Below are 27,704 nucleotides of genomic sequence, written 5' to 3' on the forward strand. Positions count from 1 at the left end.
ATTGAGGTTGTTTCGGAGCAAAAATGATAATGACGACAACGACGACGATGATGAAGATGATGATAATAGCAATAGCTATAATAATTTTAATGATAATAATTGTTGTTATTAATCTAAACAATTATTATTGTTAATGTTATTATCATTAGGAATTATAAAAGTAGGAGTAGTAGTAGTAGTAGTAGTAGTAGAAGAAGTAGTCGTAATAGTAGTAGTAGTAGTAGTAGTAGTAGTAGTAGTAGTAGTAGAAGTAGTCGTAGTAGTAGTTGTTTTTGTTGTAGTAGTATAGTAGTAGAAGAAGAAGTAGTCGTAATAGTAGTAGTAGTAGTAGAAGAAGTGTAGTAGTAGTATAGTAGTAGTAGAAGTAGTCGTAGTAGTAGTAGAAGTAGTAGTATAGTAGTAGTAGAAGTAGTCGTATTCGTAGTAGTAGTAGTAGTAGAAGTAGTCGTAATAGAAGTAGCAGTTGTAGTAGTAGTAGTAGTAGTAGTAGTAGTAGTAGTAGTAGTAGTAGTAGTAGTAGTAGTAGTAGTAGTAGAAGTAGTCGTAATAATAGTAGTAGTATTAGAAGTAGTAGTAGTAGAAGTATAGTAGAAGTAGTATTAGTAGTATTGCAGGAGCAGTTGTAGTAGTTTTAGTAATAGTAGTAGTAGTTGTAGTAGTAGTAGTAGTAATAGAAGAAGTAGTCATAATAGTAGTAGAAGTAGTCGTAATAGTAGTAGTAGTAGTAGTAGGACAATGGTGATGAAAATATTGAAACTGCTGCTGCTTCTCCTAATACTAATATATATAACAGTACTACTACTGCTGCTATTATACCATTAATAAAATGTAAAATTATCAGCGCCCCATTAACCAATAATCTCTACTGTCGTCGTCGTATTGAATAAAAAAAATTGGTATAAAGAAAACCATTATGAATTCATAGTATGGTGAAAATAAAATTGTATGGTGATTAAGTTCATTAATAAAATAATCTTGATAATTAAACATTCATAAGATAGATGAGCCCCTAAAATCTGTTTTAGGGGCTAAAAATTGGATTTTTAAATAAATATATGCATATACATAAACATTCATAGTCTCTATCAGGTGCAAACAGCACCCTCTAAATAATTCCATTTTTCCATTGGCGTCTACAAATACCATAAATCTAACTCCCAAACCAAGAAGAGATTATATCAGTTTGACATGAGCGTATACTTAATAGTCATTCAGCGTCTTACCCTCGTAACTTAAGATCTACCCTAACCCTGGGAGAATAACCACTATATCAGCTTTAATGATTTAATGGAATAATTTGTTCGACTGGTTGAGATTTGGCGTTTTCAGGACTAGAGAAGATAGCCTGGTGGGGGCTATTCCTCAATTATCGAGGTATTATCAATCAGCTTTCAAATACTTATGAGTCTTTATGATTGACTTTCTAGGGGAACCCTCGATAAACTTCGAGTTGTCCCTGGGTTATTGCAGCAAGAAGAACTCGTATTCCATCCGTTGCTGTCCGTTCGGCCCCAATCAATTATTCTTCACCTAAACATGCTCAAGGTTAAAAAACAATTAATTGCTCTTCCTTTCTTATACTAGCAGAAGAAAAGCAAAAATTCATTACGAAATTGCACAATATTATTTTTGTTCTTTCACACAAACACACCCAAGGCTCCGAGGGAACACAAATAGATTAATGCATAAAATTAATAACCACGCACTATTTCCACACATTCACACACAAAAAACCCAACAATACTTTCTTTTTCTCGTACGAGTTTTCATATATTGTCTCACCTGCGAAGCAGAGTGAGACTATAGGCGCCGCTTTTCCGACGCCGCCGCCGCCGGCGGCGGCGCCAACATCAAATCTTAACCTGAGGTTAAGTTTTTGAAATGACGTCATAACTTAGAAAGTATATGGACCTAGTTAACAAAACTTGGCCATAAGGTTAATCAAGTATTACTGAACATCCTATTAGAGTTTCATGTCACATGACCAAGGTCAAAGGTCATTTAGGGTCAATGAACTTAGACCATGTTGGAGGAATCAACATCGAAATCTTAACCTGAGGTTAAGTTTTTGAAATGTCATCATAACTTAGAAAATATATGGACCTAGTTCATGAAACTTGGATATAAGGTTAATCAAGTATCACTGAACATCCTGCATGAGTTTCACGTCACATGACCAAGGTCAAAGGTCATTTAGGGTCAATGAACTTTGGCCGAATTGGGGATATCTGTTGAATTCCCATCATAACTTTGAAAGTTTATGGATCTGATTCATGAAACTTGGACATAATAGTAATCAAGCATCACTGAAAATTTTGTGCAAGTTTCAGGTCTCATGATTAAGGTCAAAGGTCATTTAGGGTCAATGAACTTTGGCCGAATCGGGGGTATCTGTTGAATTACCATCATAACTTTGAAAGTTTATTGGTCTAGTTCATTAAACTTGGACATTAGAGTAATCAAGTATCACTGAACATCCTGTGCGCGTTTCAGGTCACATGACCAAGGTCAAAGGTCAATGAACTTTGGCCGAATTGGGTGTATCTGTTGAATTACCATCATAACTTTGAAAGTTTATGGATCTGATTCATGAAACTTGTACATAAGAGTAATCAAGTATCACTGAACATCCTGTTCGAGTTTCAGGTCACATGATCAAGGTCAAAGGTCATGTAAGGTCAATGAACTTTGGCCATGTTGGTTTTTTTTTGTTGAATAACCATCATATCTCTGTAAGTTTATTGGTCTAGTTCATAAAAAAGGGAAATAAGAGTAACCATGTTTCACTGAACATCTTGTGCGAGTTAGAGTAGTATTCAAAGTGAGCACTGCTGCTATATTGAACCGCGTGATGCAGGTGAGACGGCCAGAGGCATTCCACTTGTATATCTTATCTATCTTATCTTATCACCTTTATCCGCACACACGTACTCGCGCAAAGTCTCGCAAATTTACACACCCACTTCCACGCACCTGCAAAAACTCTCTCCATCTCTGTTTCTCCGTTATTAAAACGAGCATGAACAAAAACGGAGCTTTGTAAAAATAAGGGAAAAATTATCGAATTCAGTTGATACCCCCCCCCCCCCCCGAGACCGAATCACACTTGATTTGTGGTTGGATATAAAGGTGACTGCACACCTTACGATTGGTCTGCGACCCGATTTCAGAATGAAATGTAGTAGAATTTGATTGTAATATTGAGACTTGGAATATATTTCTGTGTATAAATGTTCTAAATCATCGTACGAATACCTGTGTTCAAATCTGTGGCTGTACTGTCATCCTTCTTAGAATAAAATAGAATTTAATATTTAGTCGTAATGACGTCATAACAATCGTACGATTGCCCACGATCTGAAACTAATTTGGCCTTTAGTCTAAAATGAAGGCTTGTAATCTTTAAAATTGTTATATTAGTATTCTTTCAATTAATTTTAACCTGAAATAAAATGATATGTTCCATTCACTTTTCAGAAAATGAGCAAAATGCGATTTGTTCCATTTTGTTCCGAAATCGGATCGCGATCAGTCGTAAGGTGTGCGGTGGCCTTAACGCTAATACAAACTACAGTTTTCAAGAATACTGCGTTCCTAACAAGTTATCAAATATTCATCAAAACCACAAAGTAACTTTTCTTTCCGCCAATTGGCCTACTTTTTTTTTGATGACCAGTGTATGATGAATACAATTGTGATACGGGTGCTTGCACATTCTATACAGTGCGTATCAAAAAAAGTTAACACTTTGAAAAAGCTCTTGGAAATAAAACATAATGCAACATGTGGGTATTTTTTTCACATATATCTTGGGTTTGGGTCTCATCTATCCAACGAAAGTAAAAGTTTTGACAGAATGTTAATACACTTGAGTGAGCACTGACAATTTTTGTAAAGCTCGCAGAAATCTGTTTGCGCAGAAATGCTCGTTTTCACGCTGTGTTAAGGGGAAATAGCGAAATCAAACTTACCCTGCGAAACATTTATCATACTTTCCTTGCACTTAAAATCAATTAAAATAAAACGGATACATTCAAGCATTTTGTAACAATTTTGCCACCCAAATTGAAATTTCAACACTTATAGTAAGCACAACCTTTACCCTTTTTGTGCCAGCTGGATCTGAAAACATAACTAAATCTGAACAAAAGTTTATATCAGATATCTCCAGCAAGTTTTTATCATTTAAAGTGGGTTTACATCTTCATTTTTCATTTAGTACTTGTCTCTCCACACTTTTGACAAGCTTGACAATAAATAACAAAATGAAAGTACAGCCTAAGCCATTTCATGTAAATCACAGCTCAGTGTAAAGCAAATATCGTCTCGATGGCCTCGGTGTGTGGGGGAGTGGGTTGAGGTGCAATGCCCTCTTCGGAGTGTTTTGGGCAAGGAAACAAGTTAAAAAAGGTAAAAGATATCTTCAAATCAAATTCACTAGCTATATTCAACGTGTTATTCATGATTAAGGTCTACTTTTATTCGCATAACTATTTCAAAGTTCTGCGCAAATCATTTTTCACGAAGTTTTCAAAAGTTGTGCTCACTCAAGCGGAAATATTTTTTGACAGTTATATCGTCATTTGCTTAAATGGATCTGTAAAATCTTCAGGATATTACAAATGTATAATTTTACAGGATTTTTTCAAAGTGTAAACTTTTTTGATACGCACTATAGAGTGAATATTGTAATCGCAATATCCGAAGAGAGCTGGATATCGCTATATATCCGAAGCAAAGGAGCAAAGGAAAGATAGCGAGTACATTTAACTCGCTGATGACGTAAGAGTTTGTCCCGTCACCTGAAATCATGAGGTAATCATTTGCATTATATTCGACATGGAGACTACTCATCCATAGAGAAACGGAACAATATTCATAATTCTATACAAGAAGGGTGTTTTCAAATCACGCCCCCCTCCCCCCCCAAAAAAACGCTCAAGTGGAAACAGCGCGTATTAAAACTGCCGTGTATATAATCGTAGTCCAGATTTTTATTGATTACTCTGCCTTGCTCTAGGAAATTATTTGTGACGTCGCGAATAATTTTCACTTCCATAGCATGTGATTCAGAAATATGGACCTCTACTCCGTCCCTCACAAAAAAGGCAAAAAAAGATGAAAACTAAGTGGAAATTCTTTTTATTTCGCGCTTACTTAAAATCTATCCTAAAATATTGTGACTCTGCAGGCTAAAGTGTTGACCGAGACAAAAATTTCATCACCGCGAATGGTGATTGCTAAAGAAACTAATCTTCATCACGTGATTGACTTTTTACCAAATCATGGCAATATTCCTTATTTGTAGAATGTAATTTGGAGTAGCTCTTTCAATCAATTAAAACAAACAAAATAAATCAAAACAAGGGTAGCGAGAACACACGACAATTTTCATTAAAATGGATATTCTCTGACGAATCCTTAAAGGACAAGTCCACCCCAACAACTGGCTCGTTCGTATAACTATTTTGTTGAAAAAAGCAAAACTTTGAAATGTCATTACTTTCCTATTTTACATCCGATTTTGATGAAATTTTCAGCATTGTGCTTGCCTGATTTTTCTCTAGTGATTCAAATCAACATTTTCTGAGGTGGACTTGACCTTTATAGTTTGCCCTCGCAAAAAAGGACTAAATCTTCGATAACCACGCCTTCGAAAGTGAGTGTAATTGGAATTGTGAGTATGAACAAATATTTAGGTAGTGTTTTAACTAACAAGGAAAATGTATGACATGCAAGAAGACAACACTAAAGTGCTTTACATTGTAAATTATTGTTTGTTGTTCTTCTACATCATTTTCTTTCCAAATCGGCCTCTATTAAAAAAATGTCTCATTTTCTACTTCATCATGATTTTAATTTGGTTCTAGATCTCTTAATTATCTTAAGTAGATATGAATATTAGTATAGAGACGACTTCGGCAATCATCAACTCCTACGACTTGATCAACGTGTCCCATTTTACATCTTTTTACCAATTTAGTGAACCCATTTAACCTTTACTTGTCGCACGCATATTCTACTGACGCTAATGATATAAGTAGGGGAAGGCGGGGTAAGTTGTGACACTTTTTGCATTTTGCATGTTAGAATTGATATGACTAATAATATTGTAGAAATTAGTAAATTGCCTTTAAATTTGATTCTTGTGAAATATTTTTCACCTATATATAACTTTCTACTCCCACAATGAAAGTCATTGTGACCTTTGAAGCAAAACGATGTCAAATGGCTCAACTTGCCCCATCTGTGGGGTAGGTTGTGCCACTTTCTGGGGAAAGTTGAGCCAAAAAAAACTATGTACAAAATTTATGCGGGAAGAACCGGCGTGTAATTTTTTTTATTTAAAGCTGCTAATGCACTTGCTATTTCTCTATTTACTACTAACATCTAAAGTAAAAGATTTGTCATGTGGATTGCTCCATTCTGCCGGCACTTGCCCCATGATGGCTGGCACAAATTACCCCTGTCCGAACTTTATGCGATATTTTCACTTCCACACATTTCTTAAGCATCCATCATGTAAAAGACTATGACAAGAATGAGAATCCATACCTGGACTAACAATATTGTTCGTATTTCTGTATTATATTTAAAGACGTGTGTGAGTAAAAAGCACTGATCTATTTCACACCCTTTTTTTACTTTATTTGGCTGAAATTTGTATTTCCCCCTCTAAAAAGTACCTTTTGTTTCAAAGTTGAAAACACTGTGGTGGGGTTAAGGGTTACGTAATGCTCAACTTACCCCGCCTTCCCCTACGCTATCTTAGGAAGATGTGAACAAACGTTTAAATCACAATTTATCCCCCGTCTCTACTACTACTACTACTACTACTACTACTACTACTACTACTACTACTTCTACTTCTACTACTACTACTAATACTACTACTACTACTACTACTATTTACTATACTACCACTACTACTACTACTACTACTACTACTTCTACTACAAAAACTTTTTTTCTGCTTCAACATTTATCATTCACACTTATAATTTATCTTATATCTACTGCTACCAATTCAACTGCACACATGTAACTTAACTTGAATCCCATTCTCTATATTTCTAGCTCTAGCTCATGTATTACCCCCAACCTATAACACTGCGGCCCATTGTACCAAGACCATCATAGAATTTGTTTTACCAGCCGGTGCGAAACATATAAACTTCATTCTTTCATAAAGTATTATTCAATGAATATTGTTCATTAAAGTATGAATACAAACTAAAAACAAAAAGAATGAAATTTATGTGAACTTTTGCCATATTAAAATATTTTGTGTATCGCGTACTGGTAATAGAAGTGAAGAAATTAATCACTAATCACCATTGTTATAGGATTCTTCAATCCCTCTCGTTTGCTCTACGTCCCCATATACACAGAGCCAGATTTTGCTGTTACATTGCCTTTTTAGTATTTCAACTTTTTTTCATCACCCCTCCCTTCCGAACCAGTGGGTTCCTCTCAAAGTCTGAAACATGAACTTGTTCGGAAATACAGTAATCAAAAGCTCATTAGAATCTAATCTAGACTGACAGAAAACTCCACAACAGAAGAAGACATTATTGTCGTCTTGACACCATCAGGAGGATCCCCCATAGTATGAAATCTAAACGTTTGCCAAATTGCATCCAACATATAAACAGAATTAATAGAATCAGACTTCTTTCTCAAAACGAGGTAATATAGAATTTGAACGAGAGTGGCGTGTTTTTTAAGCGACTTGTGGCTCTATGTGCCGTATGGTAGGGAAGGCGTACTGCGAGGCATAAATAAGTGATGAAGATTTTTCAAAAACCCAGCAAACTCTGCTTTGTGAAATTAAATGTGTCATGTCGTATACAAACAAAACATCAATTGTTTGATTTTACATTGTTCATTTGTAAAACGAATACTGGTCGTAGACATATTTGAGAAATTCAACGGTTTTTTTTTTCTCAAGAAAATGAAGATTAAAGGAGAGAGAATTAAGAAGGTCTTGTGGTATTTAAACTAGGTAAAAACACTTTTCAATTCTTGTGAACATGTTTTCTTAATAAATGCCGTAGTAGCAAAACTCTCACTTGAGCAAGATTCCATGGAGCGTTAATACAAAAAAGAAGAATCTAGATTCAAGATGTAAATGTACTCTCTAAGCTCTGTAGTTATAGAAACGTCAATTAAAAAAAATCGCTACATATAATTGAGAGGAATAGATAAAAAGAAAGGGGGAAACGTATAATCCCATGTTTGATTTCTTACTTTAAACATGTTAAAGGTTTGTATATCTATACACACCCTCACACACGCATGAGGTTCATTAACGAGAATGAGCTATAGACACACTATTAAAAGTAAAAACAATTGACAGAAAAATATACCATTCTGTAAATTGGAATTATTATTACTTATTATTTGTACTGCGCTTTTCCCATTAGGCCCAAAGCGCTTGGTATAACAGAAAATTTTAATATAACAATATTTTTTTTTAATTAGAAGGGAAAAAATAATACAGGAATTTCATAAGGTCTTTTGCCCCATATACCATTTTTATGTACTTTCACGCAATAGTATTTATTTTGCAGTAAGAATATAGGTGTTCTCGAGACTCTGCTGCAGGAACTTTCCTGTTGAGCGTTTTTTTTCTTGTCAAAAGAAAATTTTCTAATAGTGCATCACAACTTGACGCAGGATCTTCTTTCCTTTTACTCTTTGCTCAGTAAGGCTGATTTCTCCCACATCAGAAGACTTGGCGTCATTGATTACACACTTAAAGCTCCGTGCTATTTCGCAGGGTATGGTAACAACCTGGGATGGATTGGGAAGAATCTTGCCTTTGGTAAAAGTGAATTCATCAGTTTATGGCGAGCATGTTGAGGCATGGGTTGTTTAGATCGTCTGATGTAAACACCCTAATGAAATAGTGCTGACAAATTCACAAAGTACACAACGCAAAAGGGGATTCCGCGCTCTCCAATGGAATGGGAAACGAGACCTTTATATTTTTGTCTTTATGTCATATATTTCAACCTTGAGCGTTAAAATATTGAATCCACGTTTTATTTAGAGGGACTGTAAAAAACTTTCTCCTTTAAAAAAAGTTGTGGCGGAGTCTCGAACACACCTAAAATCTTACTGCACTCTAAAATCTTACATACATTGAGCAAAGTTACCTAAAATTGGTAAACATGCATTTGGTGTATGAAACCTTACAAATTTCCTTTAACAAAACCATTTCCCTTTTTAAGGAAATAGACGGTTCTCTTAAATTGCGGAAGAATTCGAAGCTATAACATTTTACAAAATGATTGTGTTTTATTTCCTATAAAAAGCTTTCGGTTTTTTTCTGTAAAATACTCTGTTTTAAAAAATGGACACGCATGCCTTCATCTGAAAAAAAATATAAAAAAGGACAAGCAGATATTTAGCATTTCTCTTTCAAGATTATTTTCAAGGGATTATTCGGCACACTTGATACAAATACAGGATTACACACAATGGCTTCATCGTTATTGAGAAACTACAATCAATTTTCATTGAAGAGTTCTTATTATTAAGAGCAAATTTAGCCAATAATTCCTGAAGCAGGGGTATTTTCTTCACCTTGAGGCAAATCTCTATTAATTATCGAACTCTGCGGAAAAAAAACAATGAATATCAAAATTAACAAGCAAACGGTGGAATCCGTCAGGGATTATTGCATGGAATCAAACATTTTTTTTTTGGTCTCGTTCCCGGAAATAGTGACGCGTTTGGCAAGACGGTAAGATAACACCTGGAGCAAAACAGGTGAACGTTCATAAAGATATAAATAGATATAAATAGAACTAATAACTTAAACCCCTCATTGAACTTACTACTATCAATAGTACTTTATCAAATGAAAAATACATTTATTGTCGCATACCCATTTTGTGTTTCATAATATATACACCGAATTCAATAAAACAAAGGTAAAATTGTTGCAATCAGGCAGTTTTCTATTCCGGATCAGCTAAGGATCTAGCAAGTCACTTAAATATAAACAAAGACTGTGTGGCTGACGTAAGGAATATACAGGAGGTCATTGGCATATCAAGGAGGTCCTCTAATGCTTGGAGTCCACTAGGCGGCGCCAGTTTGCGCCAATGCAAATAGGCTGTGGCGCCATGAAGGTGCTTTGTGGCATGCAATGGCTCAAACTGGATCCAAACTGGTGCGTGGTGGCGCGAGGAGGTGCCTAACGGCGCGACAAAAAAATAAAAATGTTTGATTGTTTCATGGCGCCAAAATCGATTTTCGGCGACGTTACGCCCAACGCGCGCAAGTTGGGAGGTAGTCACGCCACTAGGCACCTTATAGGCGACACTAGGTGCCACAACCGCTTTGCATTGGCGCGAACTGGCACCGCACAGTAGCATTACATCCGATAAAAATATCCCTGATGAAATTTGATTAGACTTCCTTTCTCAGCCACATTAGAACCCCCCCCCCTCGAACAACAAAAAATAATAATGATAGATAAAAGCTAAAATATATAGATAGATGAATAAAAGTTATAAATCAACAAATTAACAATACATACATACATCCATACACTTTTACACACACATCCTCACACACCCATACATACACCCTCCCACACAAACACACACACATAAATAAACAAATAAATATATGCAATTAGTTTACTTCCACGGAAGTTATCAACATATTGACATATTTTATAGCGGTTTTTCTTTCGCATGTTTGACACTGTTTTCTTTTATCTTATGAATGATTTCATTCCAATGTAACTAGAATCATACCCAAAGATTGACGATAAAGGATCAAAGAATGAATGAGTGTTATAAAACATTTTGATCAACATATGTGCTGGCTGTCGGTAAAGGCTCGAGGAAAATTGAATTTTAAACTCGTGAAGTTGTCAAATACTTTCCAACATGCCCCCCCCCCAGAAAAAAAAATCATAATGACGGAATAAAATAATTATCTGTCTCGTATCTCGTAACTTTCACAGAAATAATGGATATGGCCCTTGAGAGAGCAAAATAATAGGAATGCATGAATTATTACTTCTGTGACAGGCAGTGACCTACATCCGACTGGAAATCATTCCAGATGAATTCTTGAATACAAAACTAAGTATTAACCTATTGGCAGACTTCATTTCAAAACCAGATTATTCCACCGCAATGCTGCAGACTTGAAATATTCGGGGGGGGGGGTATAAAGGGAGATTATCGTAAATGTTACATTGGTTGGATAGTCGGAAAGAAGACTGAATAGGATATTTAAAGTTCCAGATGGGATCATTCTGACATCAGGCCGAAACTTCAAAAGGACAATGAGTATGATCAGATGTGACCCAGACAGACCCGGAGGTATTTTAAGAGTGCAAAAAAAGTTGAGGAGGAAGTAGGCTTGGTAGTAGTACAGGGAGGGGGAAAAAGAGAAGTAAAATAGACGAGAAGAAGAAGAAGAAGACGACGACGAAGATGAAGAAAGAGAACAAGATGAAGAAAAATAAGAAGATGAAGAAGAAGAAAAAGAAGAAGAAAAAAAAGAAAAAGAAGGAGGAGGCCTGGTAGTAGACGGAGAGGAAAAAGAAGAAGTAAAAGAAGAAGAAGCAGAAGAAGAGGAAGAAGAAGGCCTGATAGTAGTAGACGAATAGGAAAAAGGAGGAGTAGAAGAAGGCGACGACGAAGAAGAAGAAAAGGAAGACGAAAAAGAAGAAGAAGAAAGCAAATTTCAGATTCCTTCACCACCAGAATAATGCCTTTCTGATAAAAAAAAACCAACACACTACCAATTTGTCCATGGTAAAAGAAAAAAAAGTAAACATATTATCGAGAACAGTTAAAGTCATTGATTCGGATGCTTTTATGCACCCAGTTGTGAAAGGTGTTTATTTCTTTTAGACTAAATCCAAATTAGATTGATGGATCTAGTGTTTTCTCTACATGACTTCGATTCAGATTCTGGTATTCTACAGGCTGAAAATAACTAGAAATGCTCGGCGGGTCGCGCGACCGAGCACATGCATCCCCCGAACCCAACGCATCATCCATCTATAGTGTGATAGAGCTCACACATAAATTTGACAAATAAATACAATTATCATGGCAACAATGACCCTGCCCACATTTTGCCTTTGGGTACCATGTTTGATGACAATAATATGACGCAGCAGCGTAACTCTGAAGAACCTTAAGTATTCTCCAGTAGCACAGAGTAAAATTCACCAAGCAGCACGCTGAAAATCTCATAGAAATCTGATTACAATTTTAGAAGTTATTGAATTTAAATTTTCGCAATATTTGTTAAAAAATGTTATATGAAGGTTGTCATGAATCAAATTAGGAACATATTCATGAGTGTCCCCACTTTCCTTTTTTTAAGGTTATTTTATAAAGACAATTATTTTATATTCCCATACGTGTATGACATGTCTCCCTTGTAACAAAATGAGTTACAGTAATGACTATCTTCCAAAGTGAATCAATAGCCATCCATTAAAAAAAATGAGGATAACATTTGATTAAACATAATTTTATACAATAAAACACGGAATAATAAGTGGGAATATGACATCATCTGCTTGCTCATGCATATTTATGACATGCACATAGCTATTTCATCGAAATATAATGCAAACATTTAATATGTCATAACTTTCTTTTTTCCTTGTCATATATTGATGAAATTTTCAGTGTTTTCTTTGTCTGATTTTACTTTATCCACTCAAATCATACCAATGGCCACCCGGAGTACCCCCTTTGATTAGATTGCAGTTAACGATTTAGTGGCGATAATTATGTAACAACCAAGCATGAACAGCAAACAGAAAACCATCAAGGATATCAGGTGTTGATTAGGATTATGAGAATTATGTGCAAAACAACGTTAAAGATATTATTTAATCTTATTATTACAATAAGTAATAGTCCTACAAAATCTAATTTTGCAATTGTGTGTATTAAAGGAATAAATACGCTAAAATATTATGCTTACAATAAGTAATAGATGTTATCATGGTATGACGCAAGAAACTACGGAAGACATGGAATAGCAATGATAAAAAAAATCGTATCGCCCATAAAAGCAATTCACTTGGGTTGTGGTAACGTCAGTTTATTCCTTTGTCTCTAGAAATGTTTTCTTTTTCATGAATATATATATATATATATATATTGACGATTTGTCTTCAGATGAACCATTTTCAATTGATTTTCTCTTTTTTAACGACTTCCTAGGAGTACTTTGCAAGAAAATGCAATCGGAATATAGGTCATTACCTTTGTGACACAACATAGAACACATAGCACTCCAGATGACAAATTGATAAGAAATTAATTATTATCCACCCCACTGTGGACGAAGGTATAATGCTTTATGGGAACAACCAATCCGTGCTGACTTCCTGCAGAGTCTCAATGACATAAATGACATTACATATACATAATTCCCATAACATCCACAATGAGGATAAACAGATGCACATTGACAAGTGAATTCAAGGGCACAAGATCTTTTAAAACATTATCACTGTTTCAACGCTCTATGGTAATTATCCCTTTAAATCACATCAAAAGCCCATTTTTTAAAGATGGTTGTCTAATGATGGTGATGGGAATATAGTAATCATGATAATAATAGTAACAACAACAATGAAAATAATATTATCAATACTATTATTATTATTATTATATTTGCAACAACAAAGAATTAAGATTGAAGGGTACGAAAACAAGAAATAGCCAATTTGGCTCAACGCTGTATAACGTACAAACTTGATATTTAATAATTGAATTGAAATAAGAAGACATATCTTGTCTAGAAGAAAATTAATTTTCATGAGATACGAATGCCTTTTGGGACTCACTTATCATTATTTTGATTCGGACCCGTGATTGGCAGGTTTGAGAAATTTCTTTGGAAATGACTGAAGTGAATTCAACCATGAAATTTAAGTGACAGACATTGAAACGCAACCACATGCTAGACTTTTATTCTTGCCAAGATATCACAAAGGAACCGATGAAAGACCAAATAATGGAGGAAAGACTGCAAAATAAAGATGAGGAGGAGTAGAAGAAAAATGAGAAGGCAGAGATGGATAAGAGAAAGAGGAGGAACAGGGAGAAGAAAAGGAGGAGGGGTGGGTGAGGAGGAGGAAGAATAATACGAATGAGGAGGAGGATAAGGAGAACAAGAAGAAGAAAAAAAAAAGAAAAACAAGAAGAAGAAAAAGAAGAGAAGAAGAAGTAGAAGAAGAATAAATATAAGAATTAAAAGAAAATAATAAGAAAAAAATAAAACAAGAAGCAACAAGAAATAAGAAATCATACAGAGACAAAGGAGTTAATTATATCTATATAACAGAAAAGAGAGAGAAGTAAATAAAAGAAGCCTGACGAAGAAGCAAAGGGGGGGGGGAATAAGATTCCAAGAGAGTGACTTTTAGATTGATGCGAGGACATTTTGATTTGCAAAGAAACACCTCAAGAGAGCTATGAGAAGTTGCCATGTCGTCTCCTTTTACGCATCGGCAGCCCACCAAGGAATGGGCATTTCACTTGCAAAACCACGGTAGAAACTTCCATTGTTGAGATCCCGAGAATATTGGAGGATGATAAGGGATTCAAGTAGAGGATGATCGGGTGTTCTTTAAAGCCAGGGTGAGGTGTACATGGTGTATCTTTGCAGCTTGTTGCGTCAACTTACGATGACACAGAAGCCAGACCTAACAAGGGAAGTTAATTGATGGATGTGCTAATGGTGTTTTGTTTCAGTTTTATGTGCCCAATAGCAGTATAGGTGTAAAGCATCAGATGGTCATGCACGGTGAAACTTAGCTTGGGTTCAATAGGTTATATAGTTTACATATAACTATCGAACTTTTATCTAAACGAAGAGATATCTGAATTTAGTTATTTATTGACGCTTAGAAATATTTCCCAAATATCACACACAATCTTATTATTGCCATTCTCCTTTATACGTCATAGCTGTACAGGTTAAAATTGCCAACGAAATTTTTTTAATACGATTTCTAAAAATGGGTCCCCTTTTGTTTCGAGTGATCTTGGTATACATTCATTCTGATGACTTCACAAACTTTATGAACAACCATTTTTGTACACCAAATGACGTGGATCGGTTAGGAAAATACATGTTATCAGACGTTATTCCACCTTTGCAGAACATAATCGGGCATTAGCATTTTCCATTCACCGCGCGAATACCAAACTTGTCAAAATAGCTTTGAGAAGTGTGGAATATGGATGGATATGATAAGTCAAATGGTAAGGATTACGTCATCATACACGTCGCAATAAGATTTTAAGAACGTTGTGGCACTAACAATAATTATAATGCACTCAATATTCTCAAAACAGCGACACACTAACGCCAAAAGATCAAAAGATGTTTTGTGTGGTTATCCCTTCACATGTTGCTATCAACTTAGGGGAAACTTGTGATAAATAGTCCGATTGTATGAGAACTTGACGATTAAAGTTTGATCTTTATTTTATGAATATGTAGGAGAAAGTTATTACATAAAATCCAAATGGCGAAAGTTCTTAGGTAGCATAAACTAGCATCATTGTACTATTTATCAATATCATTGGTGCAATATGGAAATTTAGATTCATAAAAAATATCATAACAATAATACATTCCCCTCTCAATTAATTCAGGGTACAATGGGTTAAGAGATAGAGTGACAAAAACATTGGAGGTATCAGTCACTCCCTCATCGGTCCTGCTTAACACCTTGATGGATAATTATTGACTGTTCCGAGTGACTGAATCCCGGTAGGATAACACCCGCACTGCTCCAAGCCAATCCACGGGAGGAAGGTTGGTGTAGTCATAGCACGGCCAACTGATCCATCAACGTCACAGAGATTCAGATTGCCACGGAATCCCCTCAAACGAACCAGTATTAGCTGTAAGTTGCTGGAGGATATATCTCCACAAAAGACACCAAAATACATTAAACTATACCGCTGCATAATCCTATTCAAATATCTTCTGTTTCACATCGAAGATCACTTGACACCAAATGCCGATAAAGCAGAGGCTATCGACTGTCTAATTAAGATGTATACTGATGCTTGCTTTCGGTACACTTGGTTGATATGGAAATCAGACTTCATTGCTGGTTAGGACCAATTTGTAATTAAAAAGATGTTGACAGTAATTCTTGAATCATTAGGAGTTCAACCTCAGAAAGGCATCATAGATATTACTTTTCTTTTTCAAAGATGAAGAAATACCTTCCCTTAAGTTCATATGTCACAATAACATGCAAAATATCAAAATTCATTCAATGATCAGGATAAAAATCAATACTCAATGTTAATAATTTTTTTCATTATTTATGGAGTATATAGTGGAAGTAATCTGGAAGTTTATGGGCAACAATCCTTTTGATCATAAAGTGTACCCTAATTTTTTTATCTTGTTCTTTGGTAATCTTTGCCTGAGGCAAGTCCAACATTTTGTCAGGTTCTGATAAATATGCCTCCTCATTTTCTGCTGATTGGTCTTCTGTGAAGCAATTTCATCAAAGTGGGCTCACTCTGACTTAAATTCATAAATGTATCATTATTTCTACTTTTACTGATTAAACTAAATTATTTTGTCTTGTTTATGATAAGAATTAAGTCTGCAATAATTTCCATTGAAAAAAATTAAAAAACAAGGAAATACATAAGAAATAAAAAAATAATAAAATACATAAGAAAAAATTTGCGATACCAAATTTTTTAGTACATTTGATCAACATCCTACAAAGAGTCCGTGAATAAAAAAATAGCAGTTTTGGGGCTGTATGAGATTTCATTAGAGCAAATGTTTTATTTCATGCATAAATTAGCATAATTAATTCTTTATATTAAAAAAACAACATACAGCCTTGTAAATTTTATCACACACTTCCACCATGCAAGTTTTTGAGGGGAGATCTCGGGAGGGTGAGGCGGAATCTGTCCCCCCCCCCTCAGCTGTGAGATGGGTCCTAACAACCCAGCTAGGGTTAAATCACCATCACAACCATGAGTTAAAAAAAAGTTCAGAATATAGGCCACTGTTTTTAGACTCAATCTTGGATCCCGTAACACTAAGGTTAGTATTTAACCTCAATGCTTGATATTCATGATTGATTATACATTGACGTCAATGTAATCAATCTTTAAAAAAAAGGTTCTATAATAAGTGCTAAGCTTTGTGTTATGGGCTGCAGGATTCAAACTCAAACTCATTGATTCAGCTGGCAATTAAATCAATATTATAATCCTTTTAGGTCGACCAGGAATAGCAAACTCTTTGTATTGAAATTCTGGGTCAGTTATTCACTAAAATATCTATGATGTTGTAATAAGGGTATCTACATACTGCTAGAAATTGTTCCTGCAGGCATTGTGTTTTTCTCTCACTCTCACATATTTATATTTATGTCCTTTCTCTTTAAACCCCCATGTTTCTAACAATATTTTCATCAGAATAAAAAATAGGTCGAACCTTCACAGTATTAATTAGAAAAGACTGATTAATTCATGTAAACACCATAGAGACCATGACACCAAATACAAGTTTTACAGTAATTATGACAATTCTTTTTAATTTCTTGTATTGAATACCCAAGAAAAATGTTAATGCATATGAATTATACAAGATGCTCAAAATCAGACATTATTATTTTAAAGGAAAACATTTAAATTAAGCAAGAATAATTCATTAACGAATAGAGAAAAATAAGACAATCAGAGGCAATGCAGTCTGTCTTGAAATTGTACAAACTTGTCCTGAAGAAATATTGGCAAGTGTTTATAGAGAAAACAAAGTATTTTATCAAAAGCACCAATGTAATAGCAAATGTACTCAACCAAATGACAATTCATAATCAAGATGAGCAGCTGAAAATACAAGAAGTAAACATACCCCTGCCACCTACAAAAAAAATGACCACAGTTTAACAATTTTCATACTGCATAATTATCAATATTTTTCCAAATGAATTTATAAAGTGTGATAAAATATTCTTTGGATTACAAAGATTTGTGACATGATTTATTCCAAAGTAAAAAAAAAATATGGAAATTGGCTAATCTTGGTGTGGTTTTCTTTTCTATGATAAAAACATATACAATACTATATTCAGTTGAGGTTTCTGAGTTTAATCTAATTTTTGTTCCCACAATTTTTTATTGCAATGCATTTGCAAGCTGATGCAACACTCATGAATTTGTATTTGTTGACTTAACAGTCCTTTATAAATAGGTATCAAGTTCATGCTGATGACTTCAAATAAGATCTCCATTGCACAAATACAAGGCACTTTAAATCTACATGTATAAGCTATCAATAAATAATGAAATACAAATGTTTTTATCTACATGGTGATTGCATAACAAAACAACATTTTATTTACATTGCATAATACAGCCTATTTTACCATGCTTCTCTCTACATATTTCATCTATATAGAAAAGAAACTTTTCACACTGATGTAAGGTTATCACAGAAGTCCAGGTCTACATGAACAAAATCTAGAGGGTAATTCCTATTTATGTAAAAAAAAGAAGAAAAGTTACAAAATAACAAGTAAAAAAGCGATTCTAACCAATCCTACAACATAAAATCAAATCATATACCTCGATAAACATAATATCAAAAACAATTTTTCTCTCTTTCTCCCAAGTACACTGATATTTATTTTGCCATTAAATTTTGATACTCATTCCAGTCAAATTGGATGAGGTTAACCAATTTTGAATACCTTTATAAACTGAAATGCAAATGCAGTCACAGTAACAGTAAAAGACTGTCCAATATGAAGTTGAAAACCAAATACATCGTGCACAAATCCCTAATGATAGAGAAAGATTCAAGAAGTACCCAAATGTAAGCTGAAGTTAAAGTTGAACCTACGTGAAAAATTTACAACTCGACAAATGCAAATTTTCATATATTTTTTCAAGCTAAGCTAATAGTTGATGGTTATTATTATGAGCAATATCTTTGCAGGTTGAAGAGAAAGGGATGTATACGCATAAAATAGACAAGAATAACATGCTTCCTACAAATTCTCTATAGATACAACAACATTTGACTCTGTTTAAATTGCAATAATTGTACTTTAAAAAATATTCCCCAATTGAAAACAGCCTTTTTTAGGGGGTAGTAAATTCTTTGCAAATTTGCAAAGATTGTGGCTACGAATTAAACCGGTGTCTCTTGGACTGTTTCGAAGAATGCATGATGATAAAAGCTGTTTCGGTAAAGTTAACTTTGTATTGTGTAATAAAGCCATGTGTAAAGCAATGCACGCCTGTATGAATGAAAGGAACATGTTCATGTGTGTGATTTCCCCACTGTGTTTTAACAAAGGTGATTAATTTTCTTAAAGGAAACCAAAACCCAAGAAGATAAGTAACCTTAATGGAAAGAGTAAAATGAGAGGAACAATTTTTTAAAAAGTTCATCAAAATCGGTTAAGAAATAAGCAAGTTATGGGAATTTCAAAACTCTTGTTGTACTTTCTATGGGCATCCTCAAATTGGCAAACGTGCTTCAAAATGGCTGATTTTGTGGACAACTGTCCATTTGTTTTGTACACATTTTTTCAGATTTTCCCTTTATTTTACATATTTCACATTCTCCTGACCTTGAATTACATGTATATGGTGTGGATTATATTTTCCCATGACATATGTTGTGCTCAGAAGGTGGCAAGATGCAATTTGAAAGATAATGAAGAAAATCTGAAAATTTGTGTACAAAACAAATGGAGAGTTGTCCACAAAATCAGCCATTTTGAAGCACGTTTGCCAATTTGAGGATCCACATAGTAAGTACAACAAGACTTTTTAATCGTCCATAACTTGCTTATTTCAAAACCGATTTTGATGAAACTTTTTTAAAATTGTTCCTCTCATTTTACTCTTTCCAATAAGATTGCTTTTCTTCTTGGGTTTTGGTTTCCTTTAAATTCCTGATCAATTGGAGACAAATGACAAACTCTGCATTGAAATGCTTTTAAAGATACATACCAGTAGTGGCAACAATCTCAAAATGAGTTTGAACAGATTCCAATGAAATTACTCCCGCAGTGTTTGTTTGTATAAATTAAAAAATATGTGCCAAATATCTCTGGAGGAAAATGCGTAATTGCTGAAAAATGAGCAAAAAGCACGGAATTCTGTCAAATGTCGGGTATTTTTCGAAACAATATTAATACACTGTCCCATATATGCTTTCCAGTGTGAGTGATCATCAGCATTTTCGATTTTGAGCAAAGATTTAATGATCTTACAATGATAAGTTCACATCAATGTACCAGATCTAGATGTATGACAATACTGTGACAATTAACCTTGATTTAAAAGACTTTCTCAACTTGAGAAATAATTGTTTGCTGCAACTACTATATTTTACCTTTAAGTGACAGTAGTTAACAAAATGGTTCTAATAAAAAAAAGTTCTTAAGTTTGATGCGTGTCGTACAGGCAAAATGAATTATTTATTTATTTTGAGGGGTTACTTTTTCACAACTTACTGCCTTTTCACAACTTACAGGCAACATGCTTAAAAAAACATTCTCTTTTGAATATAAAATTTAGAGATCAGTAGCTGTCTCAAGTGAATAGTTTTGAATATCTTGGAATTCATGTAGAATGTAGATGATAAATTACGATGGGATGTTTGCATCGAAAAGATGCGTCACATCATTAGTAAAATAGTCAGTTATTTAGGTAGATTAAGACAGTATGTAATCATGTCTGAACTGAAGACAGATTCGGTTTTAAATCTCTTCCATATTCCTTCTGAAATTTTAACATGCTTTCATTACCTAAATCAAATTCAAATTATTGTAAAAGAACATTTGTGTACAGAGCTTCCTCAGAATATAATAAATTACCAACTTATCTGCGTCAACTTCCCACTCTAACTCGAGAAAGCACCTTCATGAACTTTACACACTGTAGTTTTTATTAAGTTGTAGCTCTTGTTTATGTTAATATATATATATTTTTTTTTCTTACTTTTTTTTCTTTTCATATATGTTTTACTTTGTTTTGTTTTAGTTCTGTTTTCTAATTCATTATCTCAATATCGATGGATTATATTTCATTTTATGATTTGCCATATTAATTGTCTTACATTGCACTGGCCCCATGAAAGACCAGCAGCAACAATCATAATTCCAGCTGAATATGTGCTACCAGGCATTATTTTATCTTATTTGAATATACTGTAATTCTATTTGTAATATTGTATGATATTTTTAATCTTACAGAAAAAAAAATAAATAAATAACGTAGGCTATTTCTGCCCAAGGGGAATAGGTACTCAGGAGAAAACCACATCCTCCCGATAATTAAGTACATGGCCTATGGGAAAGCTGTCCTTGCCCTTTGTCATAATTTGCTTACCCAGTTGCCAATTTGAATTTACATAATCTTAGGGATCTCAGTTTTGAAGCAGGCATAACTTTGTTATTGCTTGTCCGATTTCTTACAAACTTTCACCGTTCTGATTTTCTGATTTTTCTATTTTCAAACATATCACTTTATGACCAAGGTTGGATTCCCCTTTAAAGATAGCGAAAATTCATCATTCACTTAATCTCAAGGTGAGATCAATCCGACAGATTTATGTATAAAAGGAATGATATCAGAAAAATGTTTCCAGTTTATTAAATATGTTTGACTTTTTTGTAGCAATAAATAATGATTTTCTAGTGAAAATATTCAGGGTTCAAGACTTAATGGTTGCTCTTGATATTCTTAATCCTTTAATCACTATGACTAAAATGGAAGACGAATGAATATGAAATCAAATTGAGTTCAGACGGTCAAAGAGAGCCCCCTAATTCTCAAAAATTTTACACTTTACAAGGCCCTAGGCCCGTTGAATGAGACCCCATTCCCTTGCCTGATCAAGCGCTTCCTCCGCCCTTGTTGCAATCCTCTTGTTCTGTGGACTAGTATCTTTGGTCAGAGCCATAAGGACTTCCAGCAGGTTGGTCTCTACTATCTTCTTAGCATTCTCCTCATTGCTTTCTATGATTTGAGCCACGATGTGAACCCCACGGAACTGGATGTCCTTGTCAGGGTGCACACAGATGCCTTGCAGGAGCTCTAACCAGGCATTTACCTGCAACAATACAAAAAAGAAAAATATACTCATTGAAAAAAAAAAAGATTGAAAACACTTCAATATACAAATAAAAGTTATTGAAAATATTCAAATTTCATATCATTTCAAGTTTTTCAGCAGTTACAGAGCACAAAATATGTGTTGAATTTTTCAAAATTATGTTGATCAATGATATTGAGAAAAAAATGTCTTTATAGCTATGGGTGTATCACAATACATGACACTAATGACAGCAAGTTGCACCCTTACTGCAATGTCACTCATTTGCGGTAATACTAAGAGATTGGTCGACTAAAGTGAACGCAACATAATACACGATTACAAACCTCATTTAAACACTACACGTTCCCTGGAGTCTCATTCATATAGCTCTACTGATTAAATTTTATTCCATCACAAAGGTAATAGTGTAACACCCCTACTGATTTGAATTGGGTTCAATGACTTTAAATTCATCACCCAATGAAGTGGAAATAGGGGAAAAACCAAGATGCAGTTGTCCACCTGCATATCTTTATTACTAATACAGGAAGGATGAAGTTACTTGCAAGATTTTTGGATAATTAATGATTAATCATCATCATAATAAATCCCTAGCCACAAACAGGTGAATGAAAGAACTCTATGATTATATTTGAATGTTTAAGTCTTAAAAAACATTCATTTTGATGTTTTTCAAGTTATCAATCTTTCATCAAGGCCTCCTATCACAAGCATGAATGATTGACTACACATTTCACTTAAGGGTCAATTTGTGGTCTTTTTGTAACTACTCCAACATGAAAAACTCAAAACATCTTATATCTCTGTTTCATACAAACCTGACTTCAGACTAGATTCACAGAAAAGCTACCTTTTTTGCGATCTATGCATATCAGAAAATGCTTATTCCTTCTTGGGATAGAGTTTTAACAGTATTCATTTAACATGTTTATATGATGGGTTAATTGCCAACTACTATGTATGATTGTTTCATGTTCTCCAAAAAATATCACGCAAAGTGGGTTCTCTATGTTCCTTACATTACAGTCTTTGAAGCCTGTAAAAGTTGAGCATAAACAGAACATCCATTATATTTCCCTTGACCCCTTCCTTACTTCTCTTGTCCCTTTTGTTTTTGCAGCCATACTTTCTCCTATGGTATATATTGTATTCTGTCAATGGCATTTTCCTGGCACAACTAATTGCTTTTAGGGAATTACACTTTCCTCTGTAAGCAAACCTGTCATATAATTATATTCTTCTATGACAAATGAGTCTGTATGATTTATGTTGAAAAAAATGATATTTTGAAAAATAGAATGTTTATTTGAATGAATACAATGTATGTGCATTTCGAAACATTCATTTTCACTTAGATTTTTTTCAAAGCATTAATACACCCTTAGAAGCCCCAGAAAGGTGAGTTACCAGTGAAAAGCACTTACACGTGACACTGCATGTTAAAAGATAAAAATATCTTCCTAATTTCCGTCAATTAAATCTTTCATTATCTCGTTCCAAGTGAAATGCTAGACACCACAAGCTCGTTTTCTGTAATGAAAATGGGATCGGTTTTCCCCCATTCCCAGACTCATAGGGTTTCTTGAAGAGGGATGATAAAGTTTTGGGGTGATTGATGGTCCGATTGGTGAAACAAAATCACAATTCCATCAGTAATATGAGCATGATTCAAGGTGACATCGATATACCAAGAGTAAACACAAGGAAGCCCAATATGATGATGCTGAGTGTGTTTCTCCACTATGAACTTTGACAGCCTTATTGATGGCAATGACACATCCACTTTGTGTGATTTTGTGCCAAGATTTCAATTAATGTGCACACATAGTGACATTCATGATATCGCATTTTCCTTTCACACATAAATATTTGGACATAAAGCTAACGATGTGCCATTGCTGATGCTTCCTTGATAATTCACAATGATCTGCCAAGCAAGCAACAGACGCTTAGACCTGTATTCTGAAGTCTTCTTAACTTACATTATATGCCATGGTCTAACTCTGCTGTAATTATGGAAAGCCAAAATTGTCAAAATTTTGTTAACATTGTAACATGGCGAACATGGTTAACATGGGAAATACACTAATTCAGTTATTTAGTCCCAGACAGTTCTGAATGTTCTGAATAATAGGTGAGCTGATAAATTGGACCTGAATAGGCTATCCATACTAAACCCACAACTTTACACCAAGAGGTGTTTCACAAAGATTTAAGTACGAATTAAAGTCGCACTTACACGGTGATGCGTAAATGATATGCAATGCACAATCCTATTGATGAATACATTGTAGTGCGCGCCCTCTTGGCAGAATCTGACGAATGCGGTCATGCCTTTAATAAAGCATGGAACTACATGTAGGCATTTAAGTGCGACTTTAAGTCATACTTAACCTTTGCCAAACACCCCCTGAGTCTTTGAATTAACCCAAGTTCATAATACTTAGAGAACTAAGTTGCTTGGAAGCTATTGGAAATATATCTTTCACTTTTGATATTAAATGATACCATAATTCCATGCTGATTTGGGGTTAAAAATACACTTTCCTTCAAAAGCTGTTGAATTCAAAATTAAAAAAAATGTGGCTAATTTACCTTAAATATTTTGTCACAGACTTCATTATGAGAGGACAGGATAGCGAGGGTTCCTGAGGCGGCTTTCACTAAACCTGGATCTTCTTCACCAGTATACAGCAACAGCAACTTCACACGATCATTGTCACCTAAATGAAGATTGAATGCCTGCAAAGAGAAAGAATAATAACAAATGAATATTGATCAATGATCACAATGGTATGTTATAATTGAACAGTGCTGTACTTCACTTGACAGTGAAGAAGACATGTGTTTGTTGCTTCACAAAGTTGTAGTAAACTTACAACCACAGACATGGACCAACTTTCAATAACAGTCTAAAGCTACTAATATTCTTCAATCTGATTGGTTAATATAGTACATTTGTTATAAATCACATGTATAACAAGTCTTTATGAATTGGTACCGTAGACTTATTGCAGGCTCTATGGATGGTTAGAAATCACACCATTACATCAGACTTTCAATCATTTTCATCACATCAGCTTCAGTTGAAATGCCACCTGAAGGATAAATATTTACACTTCATTCTTAAAATACATGTTCCTGCAGGATATGTTATGCTACATTTTAACTGGGGTAAACTTAATACTGCCGAAAAAGGAAACAAAAGAAAAATGCAAGCATCCCATTGGCATTTGACAAAATTAATTTTCAACCGAAACTTCAAAATATAGCACAAACAACAAGCAATGCCTGAGGATTCCCTAAAATGAATTATCACTCGTATCAGACATCTGAGCTGGTCATTTACAAAACCGTATTGCCCTACATTTTCTGAATATCGGGAAGGGTAGGTATATTGTTTGTATTTTCCTCGGTCTCAATGCGCGTATTTACTTTGCATGTAGAGACGACACAAAATATACCTTTGTATTTTCCCTGGTCTCACATCCGGGCATTTTAGGATGCGTATAAAGAGATACGCTTCATAAGGATCCACGCACCAACAAATACGTCATAATAAAGACAACGCTGGATCCGCCGAGCGCTTGCAAGTACGTCATAATGGTAAAGTAAAGTGCAGAGCCTAGACGAATATTAACATGACACAATAGAACTCTATTTTTAAAAGAAATCCCTATTGTCATGATTTTTGCTCTAGATATCTGATTTGGATGATAATAAAAATATTGACTAGCTCTTCTTTCGGGGAACATCAAATATATTGCCCTTAAATGACCCATATTGCCCTCGTCTAAAGACTCGGGCCAATATGATTCATTTGCTGGCAATATATTTGATGTTCCCCTCAAGGCTAGTCAATATTATATAAATATGATATCTCCTCATTTGTTGGAGTACAAATTTATACAAACAAATTTGGCAGCATGTACGTGTCATGTACACTGTATATTACAGGACTGAAATAATATGGTTGATATGCTGATGACATTCCATAGAAAATAATAAAAACTATGTTATATTGTGATAGTTAACAACTGAAATTTCCAATATGCATTAATTATTGGAGGCATGTCTTACACTGTAAGGCGACCGCACACCTTACAATTGGCTGCAACCAAATTTCAGATAAAATGCATTAGAATTTGATGCTAATATTGAGACTTGGAATATCTTACTGTGTAATGTTCTAAATCATTGTACGAATACCTATGTTAAAATTTGTGACTATGTTATCACCCTTCTCAGAATAAAACCGAATTTAATATCTAGTCGTAATGATGTCATAGCAGTTGTACGATTGGCTACGATTTGAAACTAATTAGGCCTTTACTCCAAAAATAAAGGCTTGCAATCTTTCAAAATGGTTATTAGTATTCTTTCAATCAATTTTAACCTGAAATAAAATGATATGTTCCATTCACATTTTCAGAAAATGAGAAAATTGCGGTTTGTTCCAAAATCGGATCGCGAACAGTCGTAAGGTGGGCGGTGGCCTTTACATAAAAGCATTTAATAAAGGACAAATTAAGAAGATTAGAAAACACAAATCAGAATTATAACATGTGAGTGCCATTCCTAAAATGAGGAAACATAAATGCAAGTATATGAACTTCAAATTAGGCGAATAACTTTTCTCACAGGGTTTGATTAGCAATTATGATCATTTTATAAAAGAAAGGATCTCAGCTAAAAAGCTGGACATACAATCCTATGTAAAAAAAAAAATGTTACACAATAGGATGTTTGTTTGTGCCGCAGTCTATAAAAGATGTGGAGAAATTCAGAGAGCGATGTGATATCAGGAAAATTATTCCCTGAAATTTGTGATCATAAAAAAAGATCTCCTACTACATTCTAAAAAAAAAGGTTTTGAGGTTGCATTAGGAAGGGTATATGTCCATCCCGCATATTAAACAAACAAGTGGATATTTATTATGAACTTCCCCCATTTAAAGGCGGTCTAACTTCAAACTGTCCTTTGGTATAACATACAAAATCTCAGTGAAAAAGAGAGGTTTAATAATAAAATTGATATTTGTAACATGTATGTACCTAAAAGTGTATAAATATGATGGCCTTGGTGTGTGCGAATTTGCGAAACTGAAATGCGGCACTAGCAACTAATTGTGAACCCTTTCTGCAGAGGGTATAGTGGCTGAAATGTATTTTTTCCACCAAAATGACTTATGTAACTCAATTCTGCATAAATAATGTATTTTTTATCATACATTTATTAAAGTGCTTCAAATAAAAACCTAGTATTGTTTAATGTCTAAAATTAACCCCCATCCCCTTACAAAAATGATGTTAAAGATAAAGCAATCTAACGATACATGTACATCTAAAATAAAACACTTGAAGCAACTATCTTCCATTTCATCTTCATTTTGAAAGGCAAAGTCTACCCCAGAAAAAAAGAGTTTATTTAGAAAATTCAAACAAGATTAATGCTACACCTTGAAGTTGAAACAGGCTAGAGCAAGCACTTCATTCTAATGAAAGCCCACTCATTTTTCTTTCTATTATCTTTTATTGCTTTGCAATTCATCCTCGGTCCT

General features: G+C 34.3%; 1 protein-coding gene across 1 annotated transcript in view; it reads right to left on the reverse strand.

Annotated features, from left to right (window-relative positions):
• Positions 1-20,202: 20,202 nt before the first annotated feature.
• The window catches only part of LOC121421311 (protein unc-45 homolog B-like), a 53,634-nt gene continuing 46,132 nt past the window's right edge, over positions 20,203-27,704 (reverse strand). Inside the window, exons 17-18 of the mRNA XM_041615993.1 lie at positions 24,739-24,885; positions 20,203-22,137 (exon numbers count right to left, since the gene is read on the reverse strand). Coding sequence (XP_041471927.1) covers positions 21,883-22,137; positions 24,739-24,885 — 402 coding nt within the window. The 3' untranslated portion in view covers positions 20,203-21,882. The remainder of the gene's footprint in view (positions 22,138-24,738; positions 24,886-27,704) is intronic.

The sequence above is a fragment of the Lytechinus variegatus genome, chromosome 1 (genome assembly GCF_018143015.1).
Source record: "Lytechinus variegatus isolate NC3 chromosome 1, Lvar_3.0, whole genome shotgun sequence".
NCBI lineage: Eukaryota > Metazoa > Echinodermata > Echinoidea > Temnopleuroida > Toxopneustidae > Lytechinus > Lytechinus variegatus.